Source organism: Lampetra fluviatilis, chromosome 12 (genome assembly GCF_964198595.1).
Source record: "Lampetra fluviatilis chromosome 12, kcLamFluv1.1, whole genome shotgun sequence".
Lineage (NCBI taxonomy): Eukaryota > Metazoa > Chordata > Hyperoartia > Petromyzontiformes > Petromyzontidae > Lampetra > Lampetra fluviatilis.
In genome coordinates, this window is record NC_136286.1 from 2,307,684 (window position 1) to 2,332,767 (window position 25,084).

Below are 25,084 nucleotides of genomic sequence, written 5' to 3' on the forward strand. Positions count from 1 at the left end.
GGGTTATTGCAATTATGTTGCAATTATGTAAAAGATCAGTAATCAGCCAATTAGCATGTAATAATACGCTTCCAGGCTGCGCTAGAGAGCAGTTCAATTATTTGTATTTTTCTCAATTTCGATGGATTCTCTAATTATTCTTGGCCAGTAATAATTAGTTTTGCATAACACTTCAACGGTATCAAATCAATTGAGTGTCCTTGTTGGAAAGCTGACAGCTGTGTTTGAGATAATTTAATATTCCTTTGGTGTTCTTTTAGTCTTACGCTGATGTTACGTCCCATCTGTCCAATATAGCATTTACCGCATAAGCAATTGATCCGATATACACCTTCTGTTGATAACTTCTGTAATTCATCTTTAGTACAAGACACTAGTTTTAGAATTTTGTGTACCGTGCCAAATCTTACTTTAATGTTTTGCTTTTGCAAAACACGGGCTAATTTGTCAGTTACTCCTGAGATATATGGTATTTTAATTGTTTTGATAATCTGATCACTTTCAGCAGTATTGTTGTTCGGTCTTGGTTTGGCATTTAATGCTCTGTTAATTTGAGAATTATTGTAGCCATTCAGTCGTTGTGCTTCTTTAACATGTTTAATCTCTCTCCTTAGACTTTCACAATCTGACACTGTTTTTGCCCGATGTATGAGTGCCTTGATGAGAGATGATTTCTGTGCTGGGCGATGATGCGAATCTGCATTCAGATAGGCGTCAGTGTGCGTTCCCTTTCGGTAGATGCTGTTATTTTACCATTTAGACCGCGTCCAAGCAAAATATCTAGGAAGGGGAGTGTGTTGTTCACCTCCATTTCCATGGTGAACTGGATGGCCTAATTTTGTACATTTAGATTATTTAAAAATGCATTAAGTGTATTTTATGTCGATGACACTTTGGTTGTCTGGCCACATGGTAAATGCAAACCACATCTCAAGAGACTTGTAGGAGTACATAGACATTTGAATGGAGGAGATTTTTGTTATAGGTTTATTTTGGGAGGGGAGGGCAGGGAGGGAGTGGGTGGGTGGGTAGGTGGGTGGGAGGCTACAGCGCAGATGGGCAAAGGAGGCCATGAAGACTCCTCGTACAGGACGAGACAGTCATTTATAGAAAGTGGTAAGTCTTGAACTAGGACTCGAAAAGGCGAACTCCCATGGGGGGTGGCGTTCCAGACTAAAGGTGTAAACAACAGTCATGCGACTAACAGCTTTTTCATGAGGGTTTGGCATTAAAGGATGTTTGGAGAAATCCTTTTGGGTGAGTGTTTTTGCATGTGGGAAGAAGCCAGAGTGCCTTGCGGATAATCAAGTCCTTAAAGAAAAAGCACAGAAGTATAATCCCAAGCGTAGAACATAAGTCCCGGTCCTCCCCGCCCCCCCTCCGTACCAGCCTCCGCGGCGATGGTTTCCTGAAGATGCAGGTTGCCGTAGAGACGCACACAGTTCGGCGGAAGGACCAGGCTATGGAGACGCCCGAAGGAGCACTCGGGGGGGATGGAGGAGCAGCAGCCGGAGTGAACCTGGGCACGCGGGGGGACGCAGAGACAAGGGGGACACGGGACGGGGGTGAGCGTGGGGTGACATGTATTCGGGAGACATGACAGAGAGATGTGAGAACGTGGACACGCGTGAGAAAGGGTACAGAGGGACACGTGGTCACACAGGGACACGTGGATGTAGGGACACGGGAACAACTAGGAGGAGGACTCACAGTGAGGCCACACCAACCACAGCGCATGCTGCACAGCGCCTCGGAGGAGCTGCACGCCTTGCGGCACACCTCGCAGCGCGAGCCCGACGGCATGTTTCCCTCTCGCCAGTGGTGGATGGAGAGGACCTGTTGGGAGCAACGGGGCGGACGCGGCCACCCTCGTCAATTCGCTTTGCTCGCACACACGCACCGCCCTGATTGTATGCATGTTGAACTTCTTTCACACAGTACATAGCCAACCGTGTTAATATGTGTGCGGGAAGGACAATAAACTAAACACAAAAATAAGAAATTAGTTTTCAATCCACTGCTGGATGAGGGCGTCCCTAGGCCGCATAGGTCGTGGGGATTATATGACCTCATTAAATATATGAAGATGAGGAGCATTGACACAGGACCATATGAGTACAGTACAGGAGTGGATTATAGTACACTTCAATTCTGCTGGGCAGCACGTAGATCTGCGGCCCTTTGCCAACATGTGGTGGTCGCCCGTCCAAGCCCTGTCTAGGCTCCAGCCTGCTTAGCTTCCGAGATGAGATGAGATCGGGCACATTCCTAGTGATTTGGTCACGTGAAATGCACTTTTATTGGTCGTACAACAATGATTAAGTAAAGTGATGAAATAACGAGGCGGAGAAGAACAGGCTGCAGTGCTTGTGAAACACTAAACCTACCAATGAAAAACAATGCAGCAACGTGCCCAGAGAAGAAGAGAGTTGGAGAGTATATTTCCTGCTATGACACATAGATGAGAGATGGGAGAGATGCGATGGGCTCATGTGCAGGAATGATCAAATGTACCGTTACACCGCAAGACTGTGAATGATCTGTATGGCTTAGGCAGGCCTTCATCCAGTAGTGGATTGACCATGGCTGATAAAGAAATTGGTACCACTAAAATGTATCTGCCTCTTACATCAGTGTCTGTGTCAACTCTTGGACCATAAACCAATGGTGATTGACTGAGCAAGTGGTCCTTTTATTTCACAAGCCACGGATCCATTGAGATTTATGATCTCTGCCAATGTACTTTATCTACACAGGGGAGTGCCCATTGAGATTGAACGTTTTTATTTAAACAAGGCAAGGGCCCATTGAGATTCATTATCAATGTCTTACACAGAAGACTCTAGAGAGCGGGTTTGAAGTAGTTTTATTTTTTACAATTCAGTTTGATAGCATCATATCTCTGTCACATAGGGAATTTCATCATCCTCATCGTCGTCGTCGTTATTAGCCATGATCAATCCACTGCTGGATGAAGGCCTCCGCCCCTCCTGCAATCACCATCTCTCACAATCCGCGTGCGTAATAAACCACCTGGCACTTGCACCCACGCCGATTTCATCTCTCTTGAGATAATTTCGTTCGCTTGCTGTTGTTTTTTTTTATTTTCATCTAGGCAGTTTACAGATAACGAAATAACATGTAAAACCTGACGTCTCCGAGAGCTGCTTGAGCCTCATCCGAGGCTCACGTCGAAAAATAAAAACTGAAAACAACGCTCGTTTTAGGCCCTTGGCACCGTTACGTGCATGGGCCGTTTTTGCGTTCATTCAACTGCGGGAGCGTGTACAAATACCGGGCGATTTTCATCGCGCCGAGAGAACATTTGGGGTTCCGCATCGATTATGTATCCATCGGGGAAAACGTTGCGTGCAATTTCGGACACTAAAAATACACACGGAGAGCAGGAGCCTCCCAAAGCGGCGCACGCTCCTGCTGGGCCATGTGTGCCAACCCTGCGGTGAAGTCCCGAGACGAGGGGGGACGAGCGAATTTATTTAGAATCAGAATCTTTACTTACACTGGAGGAATCCGATGAGCTATGAAGCCCTCTTTCACATATGTATGTATTTGTTGAATTTCTTCCGCACCGTACGTAGCCAACCGCGCTAATCGGAGGTGGTGAGGTCCAGTGTTCACACTGCTACTGTGGCGTCCCATTCTATGGCAACGACAAGAGACTTTGGAGTGTAGCTTGCGTACAACGATGCTACCCACTCCGCCAGTAAACTGGAACTGTGACGCAATAATAATAGTTGATCGCAAGATGCACTACAATTCCAAGCGATGGCTAACATCAAACGGTGAGTAATATCCGAACAACCTTTATGACCGACATGGCGTGGGCAGGCCTTCATCCAGCAGTAGTCTGACAGACAGGATGTAAATTATTATTTCTTTATCTAGAAAAGTCTCAACATGTAGACCTCCGCACAAATGGATTTCAATGAGTCCCTTCCTGGACTGTCGTCTCTCGGACACCTGGCCGCCCAAGCTGACAACACCTGGTATTCTCCGGCAGTCTGCCATTGATGTAACTAACCAGCCTCGGCCCTGCTTGGTTCCCAAATCCACCAGGAAGGGTGGACGCATTCAGGTTGATTTGGTCGCAGGCATTCTGCGTTTTTCCCCGTAACAATTTCCAGTGCCGACTTCCCCCGCAAACACCGGTGAAAATTGGGGGGGGGAGGGGAGGGGGGGCGGTGGGGGGGCAGAGGGGGGCGGGGATGCGCTCGACGCCCAACGCTTTTGAGACGTACGGCGGACTGGCATGCGGTGGATTTACAACGCACGTCCTATTTGTAAATTCCCACGTCTAAAAATAAGCCATCCATAAACATCCTGGGCTACGGAGCATTGCTTGTTCAAACAGCGTGAAGTTTGCAGAAGCCAGCAAAAAAACCAAGCCCCCTGAATGCCGGCTCTCAGAAGTGACTGGCACCAACGGTGGATGAGGGGGGTGTTGGGGAGGTGTGGGTTTTGGGGGTGAGGGGTGGGTAGAGAGTTGGGGGGGGGAGGAGACTGAGATCACATGGGTGTGTAACCCTGCCGAATGTTAACACTCAGCACGGCCAGACACAACTGTGATGTTATTCTAATTATAATTTATTATTGTGCTTGTTTACCGTGGGAAGCCTCACAGAATCCCTTGACTCTTTGCCAGCAGGGTCCTGCCAGGGTCCTGCCAAATCTTTGCAATACAAATTCAAATGCCCTATGTTTATCCAAAAAAGTTTTGCTGAGCATCGGAACTTTTTCAGGAGGGTCCTGCTTGATTGGCTTACTTGGTCAATCCCATCAAATAGTGTTTGGCTTCATGTGGGAGGAAACCGGAGAGACCTGGATTTAACCCACACATATGAAGGGACACCACTCAAAAACTTCACAGTCAAGAATTCACTGATGTGATGCCAAGTGATCAGCACCTCATAACCCATGCCTACAATGGAGCTTCCTCCCCCCAACAAACTCGACAAAAATTAAAACACACGCACCAGGCGTTTGCATCGGCTTGCGTGGCACGGGTGCACTGCCGTCAACGATCCCAACTGAGACAAGATCAAGTGTGCGGGAGTGTTGTGGACTCACTAGCTCCCCCGGCCGCTCCTGGTTGCACTGCCGGCAGTCGCTGCAGGCGAACTGCATGCAGTCGGCGTGCAGGTGGAGGTCACACACTGCAAAGAAGGAAGGGGGGGCAGCAGATGAGACACGGTTAGTCATCGCCTGTTCCCCGTCTGCTCGTACAGCCGCTCACCCAATCCGCTCACCCATCTGCCTGTTCGCCCATCTGCTTGCTCGCCCCCATCGCTCATCCATTCGTCCAACCACCGGACCTTCAATGGAAACTCTGCTTCAAAAGCTAAAATTCAATCATTGGAGCTCAGGGCTGTAGAGGTGCGGGCGGCGGTGGGGGAGAGGTGAGGCAATTTGCTTTAGGCCTCAGATCCAAGGAGGGTTCAGAAAAGGCCAAGGGGACATCTGAGGGGGCCTCATTCTGGCATTTTGGCACGGGTCTGAAAAAGACTTTCACCGGCCCTGTTGGTGCTATTCTTACAGTGACAATTGCACAGCATCTAAAACACTACAGTTTGATTTATTAAAGTTGTCTTTATTACAAGTGAGATGCGCTGGCAACAAGCCGGTGTGTGCAGATAATGAATTGTAACGTTACAGAATTGAAGCAATTTCTCCACCAATTGGGTGACTTTCCCACAAAATCGATGTTAAAGTAATTTCCTGACAACCAAACCAGGACTCTGGCCTGTAAACTCGTGCAATGCTGAAGAACACGTTTGCGCAACCCGTATCACAGTGGGAATAAACGGCCATGATCATTCATAAACTATAATTAATCAGCGATCGTAAAGTTTACTAAAAACTACAGACTCTGCAATAAGAGGTATATGCCATGCTAAATGTATGAACGCACTGTACAACACTGTATACTGCGAGCGAAACCTTTATTTGTGAGTTTTTATTCATAGTAAGCAATTCTCAGTGGTTAGCCGTGATGTAGTGGTTAGTGCACTGAACTGTGAACCCTGTGACCGATTCCAGGCCATGGTCAACATCAGCGGAGAGCGATATCTGAATGGGTCCATGAGCAAACCCGCACCAACCAGTGTCGTGACCTATGGCGAAATAACCCCACGCCTGATATGGCATGGGGAGGGGCCTTTATCCAGCAGACTGAAAAATTTGTATAAATTATTATTAAGAAATTGCTTGAAATTATATCAAGAGAAGACAAAGAGAAACATATGGAATAGATAACATACGCAAGTTAAAGACAGCATATGGTACGTGGGCTTGGGTAGAATACGTCTCGAGGAGGGATGATGGCTGGTGGTTGAGAATAATGGAGTGGCAACCGAGCACCAGAATGGGTCAAAGAGGACGTCTATCGAGAAAGAGCAACCAGGGACATACTCGTACGCAGATCGCAGCGAGGATTGTTACGTCACAGGACTGTGAGAGTTGGTGAAAGCTTGGGTAGGCCTTCAACCAGCAATGGACTGATCGTAGCTGATGACGATGACAATTATAATGAAGATTAAGGAATTCTCACCCTGTTGCATATCAGCTCATGTGTCCATTCCTTTCGACTTTAAGCAATGCTCAATTGATGCCATTTCATTTAGGCCTCGAGGGGAAAACGCAACAACGAGCGACATAGCATCCCCGCCGCGGTAGAATTTCATCAATTTTTCCGACAACGTTTGCCCATCGGCAGCGTCGCAGTCATCGTTGCGAACCCCATTCACGACCACCAGGTTCTGGTGAAACTGTTGCTGGGAGGAACGTAGCTCCCAAAATTTTCCAGCACAGCAGGACTGTGGTTACGAGAAGCCATCGGCAAGGACGGCGCTATCGGTTTCAACGCAGTTACACTGTGTGGGTTTGTTCGGCATACAAATTCAACCGTGTTTCCTCAGGATGCCGTGCCACCAGTGTGAAGCAGTGCATTTTCGGAGTGTTGGGAAGAGGTAATTTTCATTGCGTTAGCGCCATCGAATATTTGGCGCTCTTGGCAGAAAGTATTCGAGCTCGAGGCGACGTAAAAGCCAAATTTGAAAAGCGTCCGGCAACTCTGAACTGAGTGGGAATAACTTGACGCCTTTATTTGGCGAATGCCTAAAAAGTGCAGCGGAAGGGTGCGTCCGTGACAAAGACGACTGTGGGCACGTCTCGGCGCGGAGTAGCTGTCCCGTCGCATGCGGCAAACGGGCCGTCAAACTGACAAGTGAGGCTTCCACCAACGTGCCGTCATGAACGCAGGGGCGCAGGCATCTCCGCGGCGGTGTCTCAACGCGAACTCTCTGACCGGGTGCCGGAACAAGCCGGGTTTTATTGCAGCGGCCCCTGTTTTAACGTTTAACGACCACGAAATAAAAATTTTAAAATCTCGGTCAAAAGAAATCCATTGGGTTTAGTTTTTTTTTTTTTTACAAAAATCTGTGTATCTTCACCCTTTAGAAACAGTCTCGATGTCATCTTCTAAATGTGCTCTAATGGTAAGAGGAGGCGGAAGTGGGGTAGGGTAAGGATCAGAGCAGTCTTACTCTGTGCACACTTTGTTAAGAAATTTTCCTCATGTTAAACCATCCCCGTGCGGTAGAGAGCAACGGCGGCGAGCGTTGTCAGCGTCAGCAAGCATCGTCAGCGTAAGCGGCGGCCGGGGGCGCTGACCCCCCCCCATCCCTCACTAAGAGCCCCCGGGTGCACAGCGCCAGCTCACGTTCAAAGCTCTTCAACCGTACAACCCACACGCTATTAATACCCCCGTACGCGCCTGAAGTAGAAGTCGGAAAAAGGTTGCACGTAAGAAGAAGACCTGATACGGGCAGTGATGAAAAGGAAACTGGCACTGTTTGGACACATACGTAGGATGGACAACAACAGGAAAATTTAAAGTGTGCTGTTCTAAAAATGTAAGGAACCAGAACGAGAGGAAGATCTAACAAAGAATAGCTTGATGACGACATAAGAGGTTGATGCAAGAAAGATTCGGCACTACTTGAGCATATTGGTATAAGACAGAGGAAAGTGGAAACAAATGATGAAATGTGCAGTGGACACCTACGGGCAATCTGCCCAAATGACGAAATGTGTGATGATGAAGATGATATTCTTAGGTTTTTTCCGGTAAAGTCACGTAGGTAAAACCTTTAAATTAATAAAAGTAAAATAAAACAAAATCAAAAATCACGATGATGACGTGCACGAAGCCTCTTGCCATATCAAACAGACTGCACCCAAACTCGTCGGCACTATCCAGGCTCAGCCCTGCTTGGATCGGCGACAACCGCGCACAGACGGGTTCACACAGGGAAGCTGTGGGGCTACGTTGCGGGCTGGAGATGGCAGTGTAGCAAAATCCATCATTGTCCTGTACTTCTATGCTCTCCGCCTCTATCCACACACACCGAGCAGCGTGGGTGAAATATGGTCGAGTAATCCACACGGCCGGCACGACATCGGGAGGCCCTCATCAAGCAGTGGGGACTTATAAACGAGCTGTACATGCGCGTGCGCAGCTGGTGAATGTTCTAGTTTAATGAAACCCACTGCAGGCTTTGGCGATAAAAAGAATCAATAAACGCCACGACGTCCGTGGGCACGTTGGCATCGCCAGTTTGGGGCATTCATCGGAATCGTTGGGCAGCGGGACACCCGAGAGCCGGCACGACGGGCTTTGTTCAGTGAAGCGTGCCGCAATTTAAATACATTATCAGCTCCCGACGTGAGCCAACTGCTAATGCCGGTCGTGCGCAGCGTACGTGACGTGCGCGCAATCGCCGGCTACACTCCTCTCTTGCCAGCTTGACGCGACAAACCTACCCGTCATTTGATGTGTGTGTGTAAAGTGTACTGCCCTTTGTCAATCCACTGCTGGATGAAGGCCTCTCCAAGCCATGTGGGTCGTGGGGGTTGTTTGACCACATTTAGCAGTAGTGTAGCGGATAGCGCACTGCGCTACGAACCCGGTGACCCCGAGTTCGATTCCAGCTCATGGCCAAAACCAGTGACTATTATCTGAACCTATTCTGGGGCTCCCCTAGGTCGACTCAGCCTCAAATAAGTATCTGGTGCAGTGTGTAAACATCACCACTAGGTAGACAAATACACACCCCCTCGTGCGCCGTGCCGGTCTTCATCGGTGCTGGCTAACAGTACTTGCCCCAGCAGTCTGTTTAGGCTGTATGGGAGAGTTTTGTCTTTTTTTTTGTAAAATCCAATCCACTGCTAGATGAAGGCCTCTCCAAGCCGTGAGGGTTGTGGGGGTTGTTTGACCTTATTTCAATAAGCTGGCGAATATATCACAAGTCACTGATATTATCCGTCGACAGGTTGTCTGAAAGGCAGAATTTTTGTTAAAGAAAAATTTGAAGAGCTTGACGTCAAGTTGGCTTGAGGCTTCTCATTGCAAGCACTCATGGGTAGGGCCACACACAGAGCGTGTGATCCACATGCGGTGCAGATGCACTCCTACTCTATTCGACTGCAGTATTTGAGAGCAGGTAAAGACAACGCGAGAGCGAAACGGTTGCAGTGCGACATCAGACTGCGAACGTCATAACAGTGATATATTCTACAGCGCGAAGAATTAATATTCATGATTAAACAATAAACGGTAAACATCGTAACCGCTTAATTTGAATCCAACAGGGCGTTACCAAATGACTGACAGCCCTTTTTATTTAAAGCAACATTGTTCCATGTATGTGGACCACCGTAACTACACGATCCATTTCCATATGTATTTTTAGCGATGTGACAGAAGAATTTACATCGTAAATTAAGCAAAGTTTGCTTTTGATAGGAGCAAACCAGTCAGGCTTGGTGACAATTTATTTATTCTGCTCCGAGAGCCACCGTGGCCTTCAGCGCAGAAATGTGGCCATGTCAAGTAAAAATGTTACCTCACATCATCATCAGTGCTGATCAATTCACTGCTGGATGAAGGCCTCCACCAAACTGCGACAAAAATAGAAATTCCTCATCTACTGTAATGCACTCCATGTCATCCGTGCGGTTGGGTAGGTGCCTTGGTTGAGGTCTCGGAGCCTTGGGAATTCCCTCAAAATCCAGCGAATCTTAGAAATCTGATTTCACGTTTCCAAACTAGGCCCCCTGTGGAATCAAGTGTGGTGTTACCAATTCAAGCTTCATGCGGCCTGATTCAACAAAAAAGCGAGCCCAGCGTTAAGCAATCTCTTTCAATATCAACTATTCAGGTGCTCCAACATCCATTTGCGCACAGCACCAAATTATATGACTAATAAGCTTTTCTCTATTTCCAATCATCAACATGCCGATAGTTTTGGGGAATTTTTTTCCAGTGGAAAGGGACATTTCCATCGGAGCTGTGGCCCGTCCATAATAGTTATAAATGTGAGTGGAAAGTGAGAAGCCAGGAAGCGAGAAACTGGGAAGTGGGAAGCAGCAAAGTGGTACAAGTGGGAGAGTGAAGAGCCGTGAAGCAAGAAAAAATCAAGTAGCGGAGCAAAAAGTAGGGAAGTGGCATACAGAGTGGCAGTGAGATGTACAGAAGCAGTGGGGCAAAAAGCAGTTAAGCATAAAAGCGTCAGAAGCATAAATGTTAAAAGTGGGGAAGCAAGAACCAATACAAATAAGCATAAGGGAAGCAAGAAACAGAGAAGCAGGGAGAAAAGCACTGGTCGCATGCACCTCTCACCTTCGCATCGGTAGGCAAGGCTGTCCTCCAGGTGCCGCCTGCACACATTGCAGAACTTCTTCTTGTACTGCCCCGGGGAGGTGAAGCAGTGTGCCACGGGGACCTGTACACAGGTGAGGGCACCTTCACGTCAGCACAGCCCACCACTGGCCAACCGGCCAGGTACCAGGCCAACCGTTCAGGTGCCAGCCACCAGCTGGCTGAGTACGGACCAAGCGTGCAGGTGCCAGCCAGCTGGCAAGGTACTGACCAGCCAGCAGCCGGTTACTGCCAAGATGGCCGGGTATCAGCGCACAAAGGTACGCTTACGCGCGCTGGTGCATATGTGACGGAAGGAGCACTCAGCTTGATTGGCAAAGCAGTGCGGGTAAAAGAATCCACGTAAGGATTTATCGTTCCCACCAGCAAATCAGCTCGTGTTTGTCAGATTCTTATGGTAAGGAACGCGGCGGAGTCTCCATTGGTCGCAATGGGGATTAGAGGACGCTCATCCGCAGGTTGTAAAATGTCGTCTTAGGACTGGATAGGGCACGTCGCCAGTGGTGCTGATGCCAGGTGGTCGAGACTAACAACAGAATGGCAGATAACGGAGAGAATGCGCCAAATGTAACTTGAGTGCGGAGATTGAGCGACGAGGTCAGCTCGTGTGCAGGAATGGTCACCGTCGCAAGACCGTGAGAGACGGCGGACGGCTTAGGGCAGCCCTTCATCCAGCAGCAGATAGATCGCGGCTGACGATAACGATCGCGATGGTACGCGACCCTGAGGCTCTACTTAAAGCGACTTTAAATTTACATGCGGAAATTGGCGGGACGATTAGTTGGCTGTTTTTTTCGGGTCCCCTCCGCTTTTTGCATCGGGATAATCGCTCCACACATTGCGGGAGGCCGCCGGGCTCTGGGTGGCCATGCAGGAAGATAGCCCGCCGCACGGACTTGTTTGCGCCTTCCAAACACGCGCAGGTGTGCTATTCTGGGCCGGCCAGTGGAAAAACTTTGTGGCCACCAATTACGTCAAACCGTCCAAACACACGCCAACCAGAAAGGCAGTGCGGTAATATATTTGGAGGGGTTTTTATTTTCCCTCCCTCCGGAGAATGGCGGCATAGGTTGTGATGTGCGAGCCTTTAATACGACCGTGTAACACATAAACAAACCTGTTGATGAACCGTGGCAACGTAGACATCAATAAATTATTACAAAAAATTATTTCACAAAATCTCATTGCAGTGCACTTCGTAAAGTGAAAAGACACGGAAGTCGAAGCAGATGGCGTGAAATCCTCTTCGAATGTTTTTCGTCAGTTTTTCTTTTTGTGAAGAAGTCTCGGTCACCAACAATGGGGCAAAATGGCCACGGTGATTTGACAAGTTTTGGCCATTTAGTCGAGGAGTAAATCGGACCCAAAGACCATGCAAATTACCACACCATTCTCTCCTCATCACTCACTCACTTCCTCGTCACTCTTTTATTGCTACGACAACGGTTGTTGCGCCATGTATACACCGCGCCATCATACCCCACCCCTTTGTCACGGACTCGTTCTATCGGAATGGCAGTTTTCTCTCACCATATTTCAGGAAAAAAACGCTCTCTTCCTCCTCTCTCATTGCTCTGCTATGTAACCCCCTCACACACTCTCCTTTTCTCAGGTTGCTATGAGCCTGACACAAAAAAAGTGAGTTGGTTCTTATCTGCTGTACTATCATTAGTGCTTTCTGTTTCTGTCTTTGGAACTCCCATGCCATTGTCTCCTTTTTCCAAGTTCATATTATTTGTTATTATTACTATTATTTAAAATTACACTCGTTTACTCGGGAAAGCCTCACCGAGTCTCATGACTCTCTTTCAGGAGGGTCCAGCTAAGATTTCACAGTAGTGGGCGATGGTTGCTGTGTAATATCCAAAATGAGTCATTTGCGGGTCATCTTTCAATTCTGGCCAAGTTGGACCATGGCCGCCGGCACACAATGGCTGAACCCTTGCGAACGACATCAAAGGATCTTTAGCATCCACTACGAAGAGGACGGCGCGTAGTATTTTTAGGATTAATACACACGCAGTACTAATTGGGACGGCTGCTGGATTCGAACTGTGAATCTCTGCTGCATCAACGCCCCTATGACCTCGCTCAAATAAAAAAAGAGTTGAAAACGCTAACCTTCCAATCTCTTTCTATGTACAATGTCCCTTCTCAAAGACGTTTGCGATTATGTCCTTCCAATTAGCTCTCCGCACCTCCGATTAGCACGGTTGGCTATGTACGGTGCGAAAGACGTTCAACATACATACATACTGCTTACCGCTTTGTATTAGAGGCATTTGGCTTGCCGCGGCTGTGCAGAATGTTTTCACAGGGGCTGAGCGGGCGCCTCGAGACGGGCTTACCTTGACGCAGGTGGCCAGGTGAGTGGAACACATGATGACCACACTCTTGAGGCATTTCTCGTGCGACATGAACTTGCAGACTGCAACAAGATGGGAGAGGAAGGTAACACAGACTGCGGGGGAGGCTTCCGTGCGTTACTCATGCTTTCGCAAACGATTTCAACCATAACTCGGGCTCATTCCTCTCTGCTGCCCTCATAGTTTGCTACTACCATTGTTTTTCTTCCCCAGCCATCTGTGATGTAGGCCCCCTACCCCTGTTCAAATCCAGGCTCAAGCCCTGCCTTATTTACCCTTTTCCTATCACTGACTGCCTCTCCATCTATTAAATAAATGTTGCGCACCGTTGCTGTATGGCTTCTTGAGAGGCTGTCGCTATATAAATCCCAATTGGACTGTATGGTAATTTTAAATTGTAAAGAAGCATAGATACCCATGTGTGCAGGAAATATATCTGGAGTGGGAGCTGCTGTTGCACAGTGGTGAACACATTGGACTCATATCCCCAAAAGGGCCGAGTTCAATTCCCTGGCTCAAGGTTGCATGGCAACAAAAACTGCCCATGTCCACTTAACAGAAAACAGAGAGAGTAATATTGAGAGGTGAATCCCTTGTGGTGGGGCAAAGTGTGGGCAACTCCCAACTCTATAAACATGTTATCACACAGGTAACATCTTCACCTCTAGATGCCATACTTTAATGTAAATGGTGCAGTGTTTCTCAACGCCAGTCCTTGGGACCAACCACTGTGACCGCCAATCATTTGCATTCATATGGAAATGCAGCAATTGCCTGATGATTGCTAATCACAGGAGACTGTACCTTGGAGTTTGAGAAACGCTGATGTACAGTGCGAATACACGTTGAAATAGGTGCGGCTGAGACTGCTGCCGTGTTTAAACTTACAAATACTTTCAACGAGACAAGTCTGTAAACCCTTCAACATAACACCACTTGGTTTTTCTTTTTTAAACCCCTTCACAATTGCTACGTGACACTCGCCCCGTGTTCGTTTTGAACTCACTGTCACCCGGAAACTAAAAATGCACACTTCTCCCCTCCACAGAGCTCTCGCAAAGCAACCAAACCGGATTTTTTTTTCAGCCACGGCCTGACCTAACGCTTGGCGAGCATTCAAAATAATGAAGCCGTGTCAACAATTGGCCCGCAAAAAGTTCCGTCAGTGGATCGAGGACTGAGCGCCCCCCCGCCCCCCCCGACTCCCGAGCTCAATTGCCCCCGTGGATGATCGAGGTCGGCACGGAGCCGTCGCGTCGTAACGATTCCAGTCGCGAAAACTAAACACAATCGCCGGTGACGCGCACCACAACTGGCACGTGCGATCCGCTCGTCTGTTCGGGCTAGAAGGAGAAATTAACCCTTTCCCATTCCGATGACGTGCATGCGTGTACGTCATCTGTAAAAGGCCATGCGGGAGGGCGTGTGGCACAGTTTGTCGCTAGAGTTCTCTGCGGTGAGCACAATGTCTTTAAAAAACAGCGGTGCGATCCCTTTCTAAATAATATTAACGCTAACCGCTTACGCGTTCCGAGATTCAGCAGTGAACGGGATCCACCCTGCAATTTGCAGACATCTCGGAATGGGAAAGGGTTAGGCCACGGCATTGCATTACGGAGGGAAGAGAAAAAAGGTGCGATAATACTAAGAGCGAAGATATGTGCCGGGAACAAGCGGCTATGGGCAGGAATCACTGAGAAGTCTGATGAGAAGGAAGGTAGCGTATGCGGGATATGACTAAAGGGGGGGTCATATCGGGAGATATGACGGCGACAGCAAAGGTGATTCTGCAAGGGTACATGGGAAGGAAGAGGGGAAACGGAAGGGAAAATATCGGTTCGTGGGACAGTGTGAGCAGTTGGACGGGGCTCTCCATGAAATTCTGAAGATCGCGGAAGATGGAAAGCACCTGTCATGGGAATCAGCCCTTAGATGTGAGGATGATATTATTAAGTCAGTGGTTGTCAACACTTTTGGTATGGCGGCCCCCAATCAAGACCACTAGACCCTGCACAGACCCGCACCCCCCCAAATCCCACGACTAGCATCCTTCCCAGGTTACGCAGGCCATAACACAATGAGGTCACATGTCCACGCCTCGAGTCAACACGGTGTTTGTTTCGCGTCGAGTTTGTGCTTTTTGTCATTGCATTGTGGTGTTGACGTTCCCCGCTCACATTAAAAATATCTCCTGCACTGTATCCATGCTGCAGCCTGTGCACCCCTGCCCACCCCCCAAAATGCTTTCGTGACCCCTTTGGGGGGGGGAGCTCTAACTGCTGTTCTAGGGAGATAGTGCAGCATCTGGCTCCGAGCCACCACTCGGCGTGTGACACAGACAACGCTTGAAGCCCTTGGCCGTCTGCTTACGATTCACCGGCAATACAACGCCGGCGCGGCGGCACGTGCTGCACGCAGGGGCATCGTCCCGTCCTGCTGCGGTAAATCATCACGACGAGCTTTGTAATTGCAGCCGATAACGATTTCCGTACTAAACAAGCGCCACACTTTTTTCTCTCTTCTAACCGTTAAGGTGGCTTGGGAAAGTGTGCGAGTGTGTGTGCGTGCGCACGTGTTTTATGATCACCGTTTCCTCTTAACATTGACTAAGTCACGTCAACTTGCTCGGCTCGCCACGCTCCGCGCCGAATGAAAAATGCCGCAGTATCATTAACGCTAAGCGCTAATCTATATTTCCCCAAACAGCGGCCGGCAGACTGCAAATTACGGGAGAAAGCCAATACGTGCCTGCAAATAGCGGCGTGAACATTCAATCACAACTACCAGGCAAACGCGGGTGGCCGTCTTAAGCGACGTCGACCGCGCTATGAAATGTGTGCGAAACCAGTTTGTGGGGCTGCTTGCCACGAAGAGCGCATCACACCAGGCCAGGCGTGTCTGTACTCGCGCAGCCGAGCCCTTGTTCATTGTTGATCGAATGTCACGGCGCAGGTCTCGTGTTGCTCTTCATGCACGGCGCATCTTCCCGTGCCCCACCCAGCCACCGCCGCCACATGCAAGGAGCCCGTTCCGAGCGCCCGTCTTTCGGTAATCAATGTTCTGGGACGTCGCGGATAAAGTTCGATAGGTATTTTGTTGGTGTAATTCGGCACAGGGTGCTAACATTACGTTTGTAAAGCCACTGGCCGAATCGCCCGCAATGCGACCCATTACGTCAGATGTCGGAAGCTATGCAGGGCTGAGCCTGTGCTTGGGACGGGTGACCTCCATGCACACAACAGGTGTTGTAAGCTGCTTCGGAGCTGTGTTGTGTTTCACAGACGGTTGTGCAGCAATATCCATCGTTGTAATATACAATGTTTATATGCTTCACCGTCTATGCTCCGTGCCTTCACCAACCTGCTGTGGCCAACATGGCCAAGTCTCGTCAAATAACCCCCCCCCCCATGACACACACGGTGCAGGGAGGCTCTCATCCAGCAGTGGATTGACAAAAGGGCTGCACATGTCCATGATGTTGGAGTCACCATGATTGACAAATAAATGCCACCTCGGTTAAAAAAAATACAGGGTGCTAATTGCAGTGAAGTGCCAGCTCAGATCTTCCACCAAAAGCCAACCAGTTTCAGGCAAAATTATCACTAAACTTCTCATGTCACCTTATTTGTGTGCATACACTGCGGTCCTGACAAGCTGGCTGTCAAGCCAAACAGATCAATGAAAAGTGGAATCTCGATCCGTCTTATACCTCCCCGAGGCTGACTCCACGTTAAATGAGTACTGTACCAAGTGACATAGACGTATGTATATTCAACTTCTTTCGCACCGTACGTAACCAACCGTGCTAATCGGAGGTGCGTTATACAGGCATCGTGCCACACGGGGAGACAAAAGCAGCTAAAATGCACCCTCGTGTGTGACGTACCATGTGGCGGTCTTAACAGGTGCTCGCTAACAGCAATTCTCCCTCCGGCTTGTAAGACAAAACGGGATATTTCTAAAGCTATTTGTTTCAACTGCCTCCTCCTATCGCTCCCATCCAATCTCCACGGTTTCACATTCCGGCTCAAACACAAACGCGTCCAACCGGTCTGGGTGGATGAGGAGTTCCCAGTTTGAAGAGTGCGATCGCTGCTGCACCACGCCATTGCGCCTGCACCGCTCATTGCACCTGCACCGCTCCTGCGTCTGCACCACGGTGCAAGCCTGTCGTTGGTAGCATATCGAACATTGACTCTTAAATCGAATCGTGACTCGGAAGCGTTACAATTTGTCGAAAAGTTATGCGAGGGGCAGTAGCGTGGCTATCGAGTGTGCAGGCGGTGTAACTGCATCAGGTTCCACAGGTCAGGGGGGCCCAGGCGCCGAGGCTACGATGAGTGAGGGAATTAAACAGGACCTCCTTGCACCAGGACCCATTCCAACCACGGTACGCCACTGCCTGTAGTGCAGCCTTTTGGATGGGAGGGTTGGTGGATCACACCAGTTTGTTTGTTCCAAACTCACTGGCAGCGAGATGGCCAGAAGATGGCAGCACTAGAAGTGGGTTCTTAAAATCCATTCTGTGCAAATCTTTGATTATTCTCTAGGATGCATGCGATGGGTTCTTTGGCTTCCTCCCACAAGAAGACAAACACTCATTAATGAAATTTCCCAAACGTTCCAGTTCAGGACCGTCTATAAAAAGAGTACAGTACTGAGACTTGATGAGGCTCTCGTGGGTAAACAAAGGGCATTGTTTAGCAACAAGCCTGCGCTCAGATGATGCAATAAACTCTGTGAGATTGACTCACATCTCACCAAAGCAGAAAAAACAAAAAACGTTTACATCGCTAATGTTTAACATAGAGAAAACTGCAGCAGCTGTGCAAATCGAAATATATTCATGTTTTTTGGTTAGATATGAACAGCATATTTGCTATTTTATTGTTACATTCCTGAAGCGAATTGCCCACAAAGTCCACCTGATTTTTTTTTCCGAATCATCTCTTTCAACTGTCGTCGCATTATTTTATCGCGGCAATCATGACAACGCAGCTGAGAACTGATCTCTCCCCCTACCTCAATCCAGCGGTCGAATTTTTGTCTGCGCATACGAAAGTGGCAGAATGCATAGCGCAATACCCAATTATCGTGCAGATTTGTATTGTAACGACGCTCCAAACCAAAATTCAAAAATGAGCAGTCATGCCTGACCGCCGCGCAGGTCCGAGCATGGCGGTCCATCCTGTTGCGTGACAGAGCTGTGATCGTTTTCAAGATTTGAGCATGGCTTCATTTCTCACCAAATATTTTCTGGATCGCTGGTAATCGGGAGGGTGGCACGTAGCTTGGTAGCCACAGCCATGGCAAGAGGCATACTGGCATACTGGCACACAACACCCAGTAGTAGAATTCTCACAATGGCCTGTGGGCTACTAGTCAGAGTTCACGATGCTTGTAGATACCAGTCACAGCCACATTGAGAGGTATACTGGATGTGGTGTGCCGGGATACCTCTCGCTATGGCTGTGGTTACAAGTGACATGCCACCTCCCGGTCTACCACAGCCGATACACTTCCCCCATTTGGCAGTGGCGAAGAGTCAGGTGCCACCTCCAGCCTACCATCTCCGGAATACCTCTCGTAATGGCTGTGGTTACTCATCAGAGCCATAGAGAGGTATACTAGATGTGGTGTTCAGGGTGCAGGAAAATGTTCTGGGTCGCAGACCCGGACAGGCCCAGATGAAATTAACCCTGGTTCTCAGGCTTCAGCAGAGGATGGATGTCCCGAGGCTCAGGCGGTTGAAATGAAAATGGTTTTGGCGCAACGGGTGCAGAAAACCGTAGCATGCGGGCTGCAGCTTGTGTTGAGATGACGCTCACGGACGCGATTACAGCGCCGCGCACACAAAAACAGCTCTTCCGCGACCGAGGCGGATGGCGGATGCCCATCCTGCTCGAATCCGATTGCCCATAATGAATGCCTCCAAGCAACCACCAGCACAAATAGAGGAATGATTCAATTCCCTTCAATCAGGGGAGTCAGTTCATTTGAAGTTAGATTAGAGGCGGCTGACAAACAAAATCCCTACTGCAAGAGACTGATGAGTAACTGCATTTCACAAGAAAGCTACCGCTGGTATAATCTTTTTTTGGCAATTGAGTTGCCAACTGTTTACACGTCAGGCATTTGGATCACAATGCTAACACGCATCAGCCGGCTCTTGTGAACGCCGTCACAGGATCTATGATGCCCGTTTGTCATCACCAAACAGCGCACTTTGATAATGCAACACATGACCCAGGCAGTGGCTTAGGGAGACTATCATTCAGCAGTGGATTGAACATGGCTGATGATGATGGTGAATCTGAACCACCGAACGACGATCAACTAATTCCCATCGTCTGGTGTCCCACCAACCCATCTAGCTGGAGCCTGTGACATAACTACTGTCAAATTAGCTCCAGTGTTTTGGAACCGTCTTTCATGAGGAATTTCCAAAATATACGCATGGCTCATGAGAAGAGCAAGTGTGGCAAATGGTTGAATGATTAATGTAAGAGTGTGATATGGCGAGGTAAGATGGAAAGGAAGGGTGAAAATGTTCGACCCCCAAACGTGCAATGTCAATGACATGGTCACAATTCGGGGTCGTAATTCAAGTCAAGAGTAAATTACGTCTTAACATCATGGAGCATTGAAATAAAATCTAGTAGCTGCATGGGTTAACCTGAAACACGCTGCAAAGATACACAAATCGAAAAACACCAATTCGTAGACGCGGCATTCGGTGCCCGCGTCACGAGATTAATAATCGATATTAAAAACAGACTGTAAACGTGCCTTGGAGCGGTTCTTCCGATGACGGGTGCAATTTAAATGTGATCATTACAAGCACTCCCGCCGACGGTGGAATTCAAGCAGCGAACACCCATGCTAATGAGGACTTCAGACGAAGATGTCAGGCCACGACACCGGCCCCGCACACCGAGACCCCGCGCCGTCTCCCTTCATTCGCACGCAGTCATCGATCCCTAGGGAGCCGAGCACAGAGGGTGGACACCACTGCAGTGCCCTCGCAGAAGGTCATTCGTTGTGCAGCGCTCTTACCAAGCCCTCTGACGCAGATACGCAATAGCACAGCCTGACTCGGACTTCTTTATTTTTAACACGTGGGTTTTCCATGGGGGTTGTTTGACCATTCTTCACCATGCTGGTCATTGTGGGTTTGTGAAAGGGGATAAAACCAAAGACTGGTTCAGAGATCACTCGCAGCTGATGTTAGCCTTGGCCAGGAATTGAGCCTAGGTTGCTGGGTGCACAAATCAGTCCCGTTGATCCCTCCCACTTAAAAGTATAAGCAACCCAAGGTTACATATTTTTATTATTTTCTAAACAGGTACCTAAGATGTGTGCCTCCAGGTTGTTCAATACGAGTTTTAAGGAAATAATATAATACACACCTGATAACACACACACACCTTTTACCACAAGCCAGAGCACCTGACAGTAGTTCTAAAGTCTTTATTTCTCATTTATGGAGCACAAGCCCGGAACACATGGCCTTAGGAACATGTGTAAAAGATACGAGTTGTGTGATTTTGGGGGTTGGGTCTCACTTTTACTGATAAGGCCACAAGCAATAAAATGAGCCTGCTACTTTCTGTAAGTGAATTAGGGCTTGTGCTAAAGACAAAATGACCACTGTCATATAAGAATGTGGAATTTCCACAACCGGCTCAAATAAGCGAATGGTGATCAGTATCAATGGGGCACCACAGTGGCGAGATGTTAACTACCTCGCCTGGTATACAGATCGTGGGTTCGATCCCAACCCTAACGCCTGCTGTATATTTGGAGTTTGCGTGTTCTCCCCGTGATCGCATAGACTCTTATCTGGGTCCTCTGGTTTTTTCCTCCAGTTAGAAATGAGCGTTTACAACATTTGACTCAGATACATTTCCACGTGATAAGCCCCTTCGTTGAGCTATCATTTGTGGCCAGGTCGCTTCTGAAAAAGAGCTATATAGCTCAATGGGTATTACCTAGTAAAATAAATAAAAACTTTGCAGTTTTTTAATTCACACCACGTTCCTACTGTTTGACATTGGTTTTTTCTCCAAACTGAAACTTCAAATCAACTATATGCAACTAGGTGAGGGCCCAACTGAGATTTACTGCCATTCCCAAATGACAGCCGAGCCAGAAAAGTTGGGTAGAGAAAGTTTCTGCTGTAGAAATTACTTTGCAATGCCTACGCCTGTCTATTTTTAGAATTAGAGTGATCACCAGTCACATCCCAGCCACGTTGGCAGACATGAAATAAGCACAGACACATGAATAGTTTACAACCCTTTGTCGAGACACGGCTAGAAAGTCTCACCGAGCTGTGTCGGTCATGGGGGTTGTTGTTTAGCGACACTTCACCATGCTTCTTGGTACAAGTTGGTAAGTGGGATGGGGATACGGGAGCCAAGACCAGTTCTGATATTTCTCGCTACACCGCTGTTGTTACCGCCAAGGCTGGTTAACAAACTCGGGTGGTGGGATTCATAGCGCCGTTCTGTGCGCTGACAACTGCGCCACTACTGCTCCCAAGCTATTAATGCGGCCATAAAAAGCGAGTCTCTGAAAGCACGGCTGATTCACTTTGACTGAATACACTGGTGAGCACTCAGGTGCATCAAGGAAACGACCTCCCCAAGGTGTTAGGCAACCGAAGTGATCAATTACATTCCTACCTCGCTGACGTTCACAAACAAACGCGCCCAAGGCTAGCAGCTCACCACCACTGCCACCAACTACCAACGTCACATAGACCACCACTGCCACAACCGCCTCCACCATTGCCACCACTGCCATCACAAACATGGCAGTTTCCCACTCCATTCAGCTGCACAGCGCACACCTGAAGATTGGGAAGCATGGGTTGCTGTGAGCGAGCTAAGCAAGGTCAGGGTCAGGGGTCAGCAGCGCCCTGATGTCACAGGGGTATATAGCGTGGGATCTAAAGCACACGTCGTGCTTTTGGTAAACGTGGCAAATCACCAGGATTTGACGTTAAACACCCCGTGGCATCGTTTGTAAACACAAACCACTGCTGTGGGTTTGCGTTAGTAAGCGAGAACAAAACAAATTCTTGCATTAGAAGGGCTAACCAGGTCTCCCTTCCAAAAATGGGTTTCGCGTTCTCATTTTGCCATCACGGTGAGAATGAAGAAAGACAGTCGGCTCTCTCAGAGGGCTCCCACCTTCTTTAAATAAACGACATTGAGGTGGAAATTGATTTGACCCTGCGCAAAATGGCTTGGCAGCCAAACCCTTCTCGAATCACGTGGAACCCAGATATCTCCAGCAGGGCCCCCCTCTTAGCCCCTACCACCACCACCAATGTATCCTAGATACCAGAGGTGTGGACTCGAGTCATGTGACTTGGACTCGAGTCAGACTCGAGTCATGAATTTGATGACTTGCGACTCGACTTGGACTTGCATAACAATGACTTTGTCCCACCTATGAGATGTGGACTCGAGTCATGTGACTTGGACTCGAGTCAGACTCGAGTCATGAATTTGATGACTTGCGACTCGACTTGGACTTGCATAACAATGACTTTGTCCCACCTCTGCTAGATACTACCAGCTCCTCCAGCCCCCCCCTCCACTGTGGTCTGGTTGGCATGAGATGGTACGCCTGGCCCATCACACATCTGCAATTTCGTGTGGGTGGCCAAGTGTGCCCCCTTTAAATGGGTAAGCAATTTGCGGTATTCATTGATCGTGGATGTCGCTGTATACAAATGTTATGTTATTCTAGTTGTTGTGGGTTGATCGATGAGCAGGTCCCTACCCATTTCCCTTAAATAGGTTGTGGATGCCCGTGGGAGAGTTAATGAGTCCCTCACCGTAGCTGGTTAAGAGTTCCGCAGTTAATTGACTTTGTCAATAGATGAGCGAGGCTCCTCCGCTCCACCTTAAACAGCTGAGTGGGCACAGGTGGGTTTATGTACACTCACAGCCCCTTTGTCAATCAACTGCTGAATGAGTATGCGGGGGTGTAATATGACTATTCTGCACTCCGGTCAACGCGGGCAGGTGAAGGCGGGGAGTAGAGACGTGGCAGCATAGCACATGAACAACAATGATTTGGGCTGCACTGCCCCCCTCCACAACTGGTCAGTGAGTGGGCGTACGTGGACGAGCAAGTCGGCAATCGACGAGTGGGTGATTGAGCAAGACTGGGTGAGAGAAGCCCTCCAGAACACGAATCGGTGACCCTCCCACCACCAACCTCGCCACACCAACCTAACATCTGAAATGAAACGCTCACCCACCACCACCCAACCACCTGCTTTCACTCACCTTCGCACTGGTAGCCCACGATGCCCCACACAAAGTCGGTGCAGTGCTGGCAGAACGTGGGCTTGGTGAGCGTCACCTTGCGGAAACAGTGTCCATGGGAGCCCCCCTTCAGCAGCCTGTGGCGACTCCTGGGGCTCATGTCACCTCCAGCTGCTGCTCCTCCAGCTGCTGCTGCTCCTGCTACTGCAGCCGCGGACGAAGCCCTCGGCCTGTGTCGCCTGTCAACGCTGGGACTGCCAATGTCGCCGTCACCTCCACCACCACCACCTCCTCCTCCGCTCTCAGCCATGCAGACATGCGCGATCGAACTATTGCTTCTAATTAATCGAAGGCCAGGGCACCCCTGCCAGCCCCCCCTGTCCCCCCTGCTCAGGTGTCAATTAATTGACCCCCTTGTTGGGGCTCCCAGGGTCTCGAATGAAGGGCCTCCAGGCACGTCCCTTCAGCACTGCGGGGCCTTCACGACAACCTCCTCCATCCGCACGCAGTTGTCTTCATTATAGCCATTGTTAATTGCCTGTCCTTCCTCGTGTGTTGACGGCGACCGCCGTAAATGAACGGCGCTTGCCTTGCGCTGTACGTAATCAACGTTAACCCCTATGTCCACACACACACAGTCCTGTACTCACTACAGTATATACTTCGTGTGTACTGTATGTTGCCTACCGCAGTCGGAACGCGCTGCTGCCAAGCGGTGCCAATTGACCCAACGAGATCGAATTAAACAATCAAGGCGATCAATGTCATAATCGCGATGACAATGAGTCGATGTGACAGGGTGAAGACGGTCCAGAGAGAACGAAGACACGTTCCAACCCTTCACTCGTGCGGGTAACCACGCGGCCCGCAGTGCGGAGCGACACCGGGACGGGGTCAAACCTCCAAACCGCGCGGAGGTCACTGACCAGGTCGGAGTCCTGCTCAGGGCTAAAGGGTCCGAGTCTCGAAACGACGGCCTCCCAACAACAACAGCAGCAGCAGACGCAGCAGCAGCAACAACGGCGGTGCCTGCTGTAGGAGCTGTCGAGCCACGCGCTCCGGAAGAGAGCGGAGCCACCCCCACCTCCTGCCAGCGACGCCCATTCATTAGAGGCCCTCCCTCCACCACCAACACCACCAATACCACCACCCCCCATGCATCCCCATGCAGCTCAAAGCTCAGACGCATCCTCTCGTAAGCCTCGCCCCTCAACACGTCCGTCGATACACATTGCTGTGCGAAGAGAAGGGAGATTTTAAAATGTGTTTCGGGAAAGGGCCTCCGTTTGAAACGTCGCCAATTATTGCTATGTTTATGTATTTTAAGGCGGTTGGCCAGCATGTTGCGTGTTTCTGTTTGTGATGTTTGATTGTTTTTGGACACGTGATGGGAAAACTAGAGACTGAATATATAATGTTGTTTTGACTGAGGAAATTATAGCGACAGCAAAAATCCGGGGGGAAAGACAGCGAATTTAGTTATACGGGCAAGTTGAACAATTTGATGCTTCAACTGTAAATAATACAAAGTTATCTTGTAAACATGGCCAGAGCTCAATGGAAGGCCTTCGTCTTTGAGGAAGGACATGGCACACAAATGCTTGTGCACCACTGCCAACGCAGTAACAACACAATAACTCTTAAAACATAAAAAATAAACAATTATGGGGAAGGAAAGATCTCAACAACATGAT

At 49.0% G+C, this 25,084-nt stretch overlaps 1 protein-coding gene across 1 annotated transcript in view; it reads right to left on the reverse strand.

Moving 5' to 3' along the window:
* The window catches only part of DGKQ (diacylglycerol kinase theta), a 71,017-nt gene extending 46,552 nt beyond the window's left edge, over positions 1–24,465 (reverse strand). The window contains exons 1-6 of the mRNA XM_078861328.1: positions 23,412–24,465; positions 13,087–13,166; positions 10,700–10,802; positions 5,089–5,174; positions 1,711–1,836; positions 1,387–1,519 (exon numbers count right to left, since the gene is read on the reverse strand). Of these exons, the coding sequence (XP_078717454.1) occupies positions 1,387–1,519; positions 1,711–1,836; positions 5,089–5,174; positions 10,700–10,802; positions 13,087–13,166; positions 23,412–23,700 (817 nt within the window). The 5' untranslated portion in view covers positions 23,701–24,465. The remainder of the gene's footprint in view (positions 1–1,386; positions 1,520–1,710; positions 1,837–5,088; positions 5,175–10,699; positions 10,803–13,086; positions 13,167–23,411) is intronic.
* Positions 24,466–25,084: the final 619 nt, after the last annotated feature.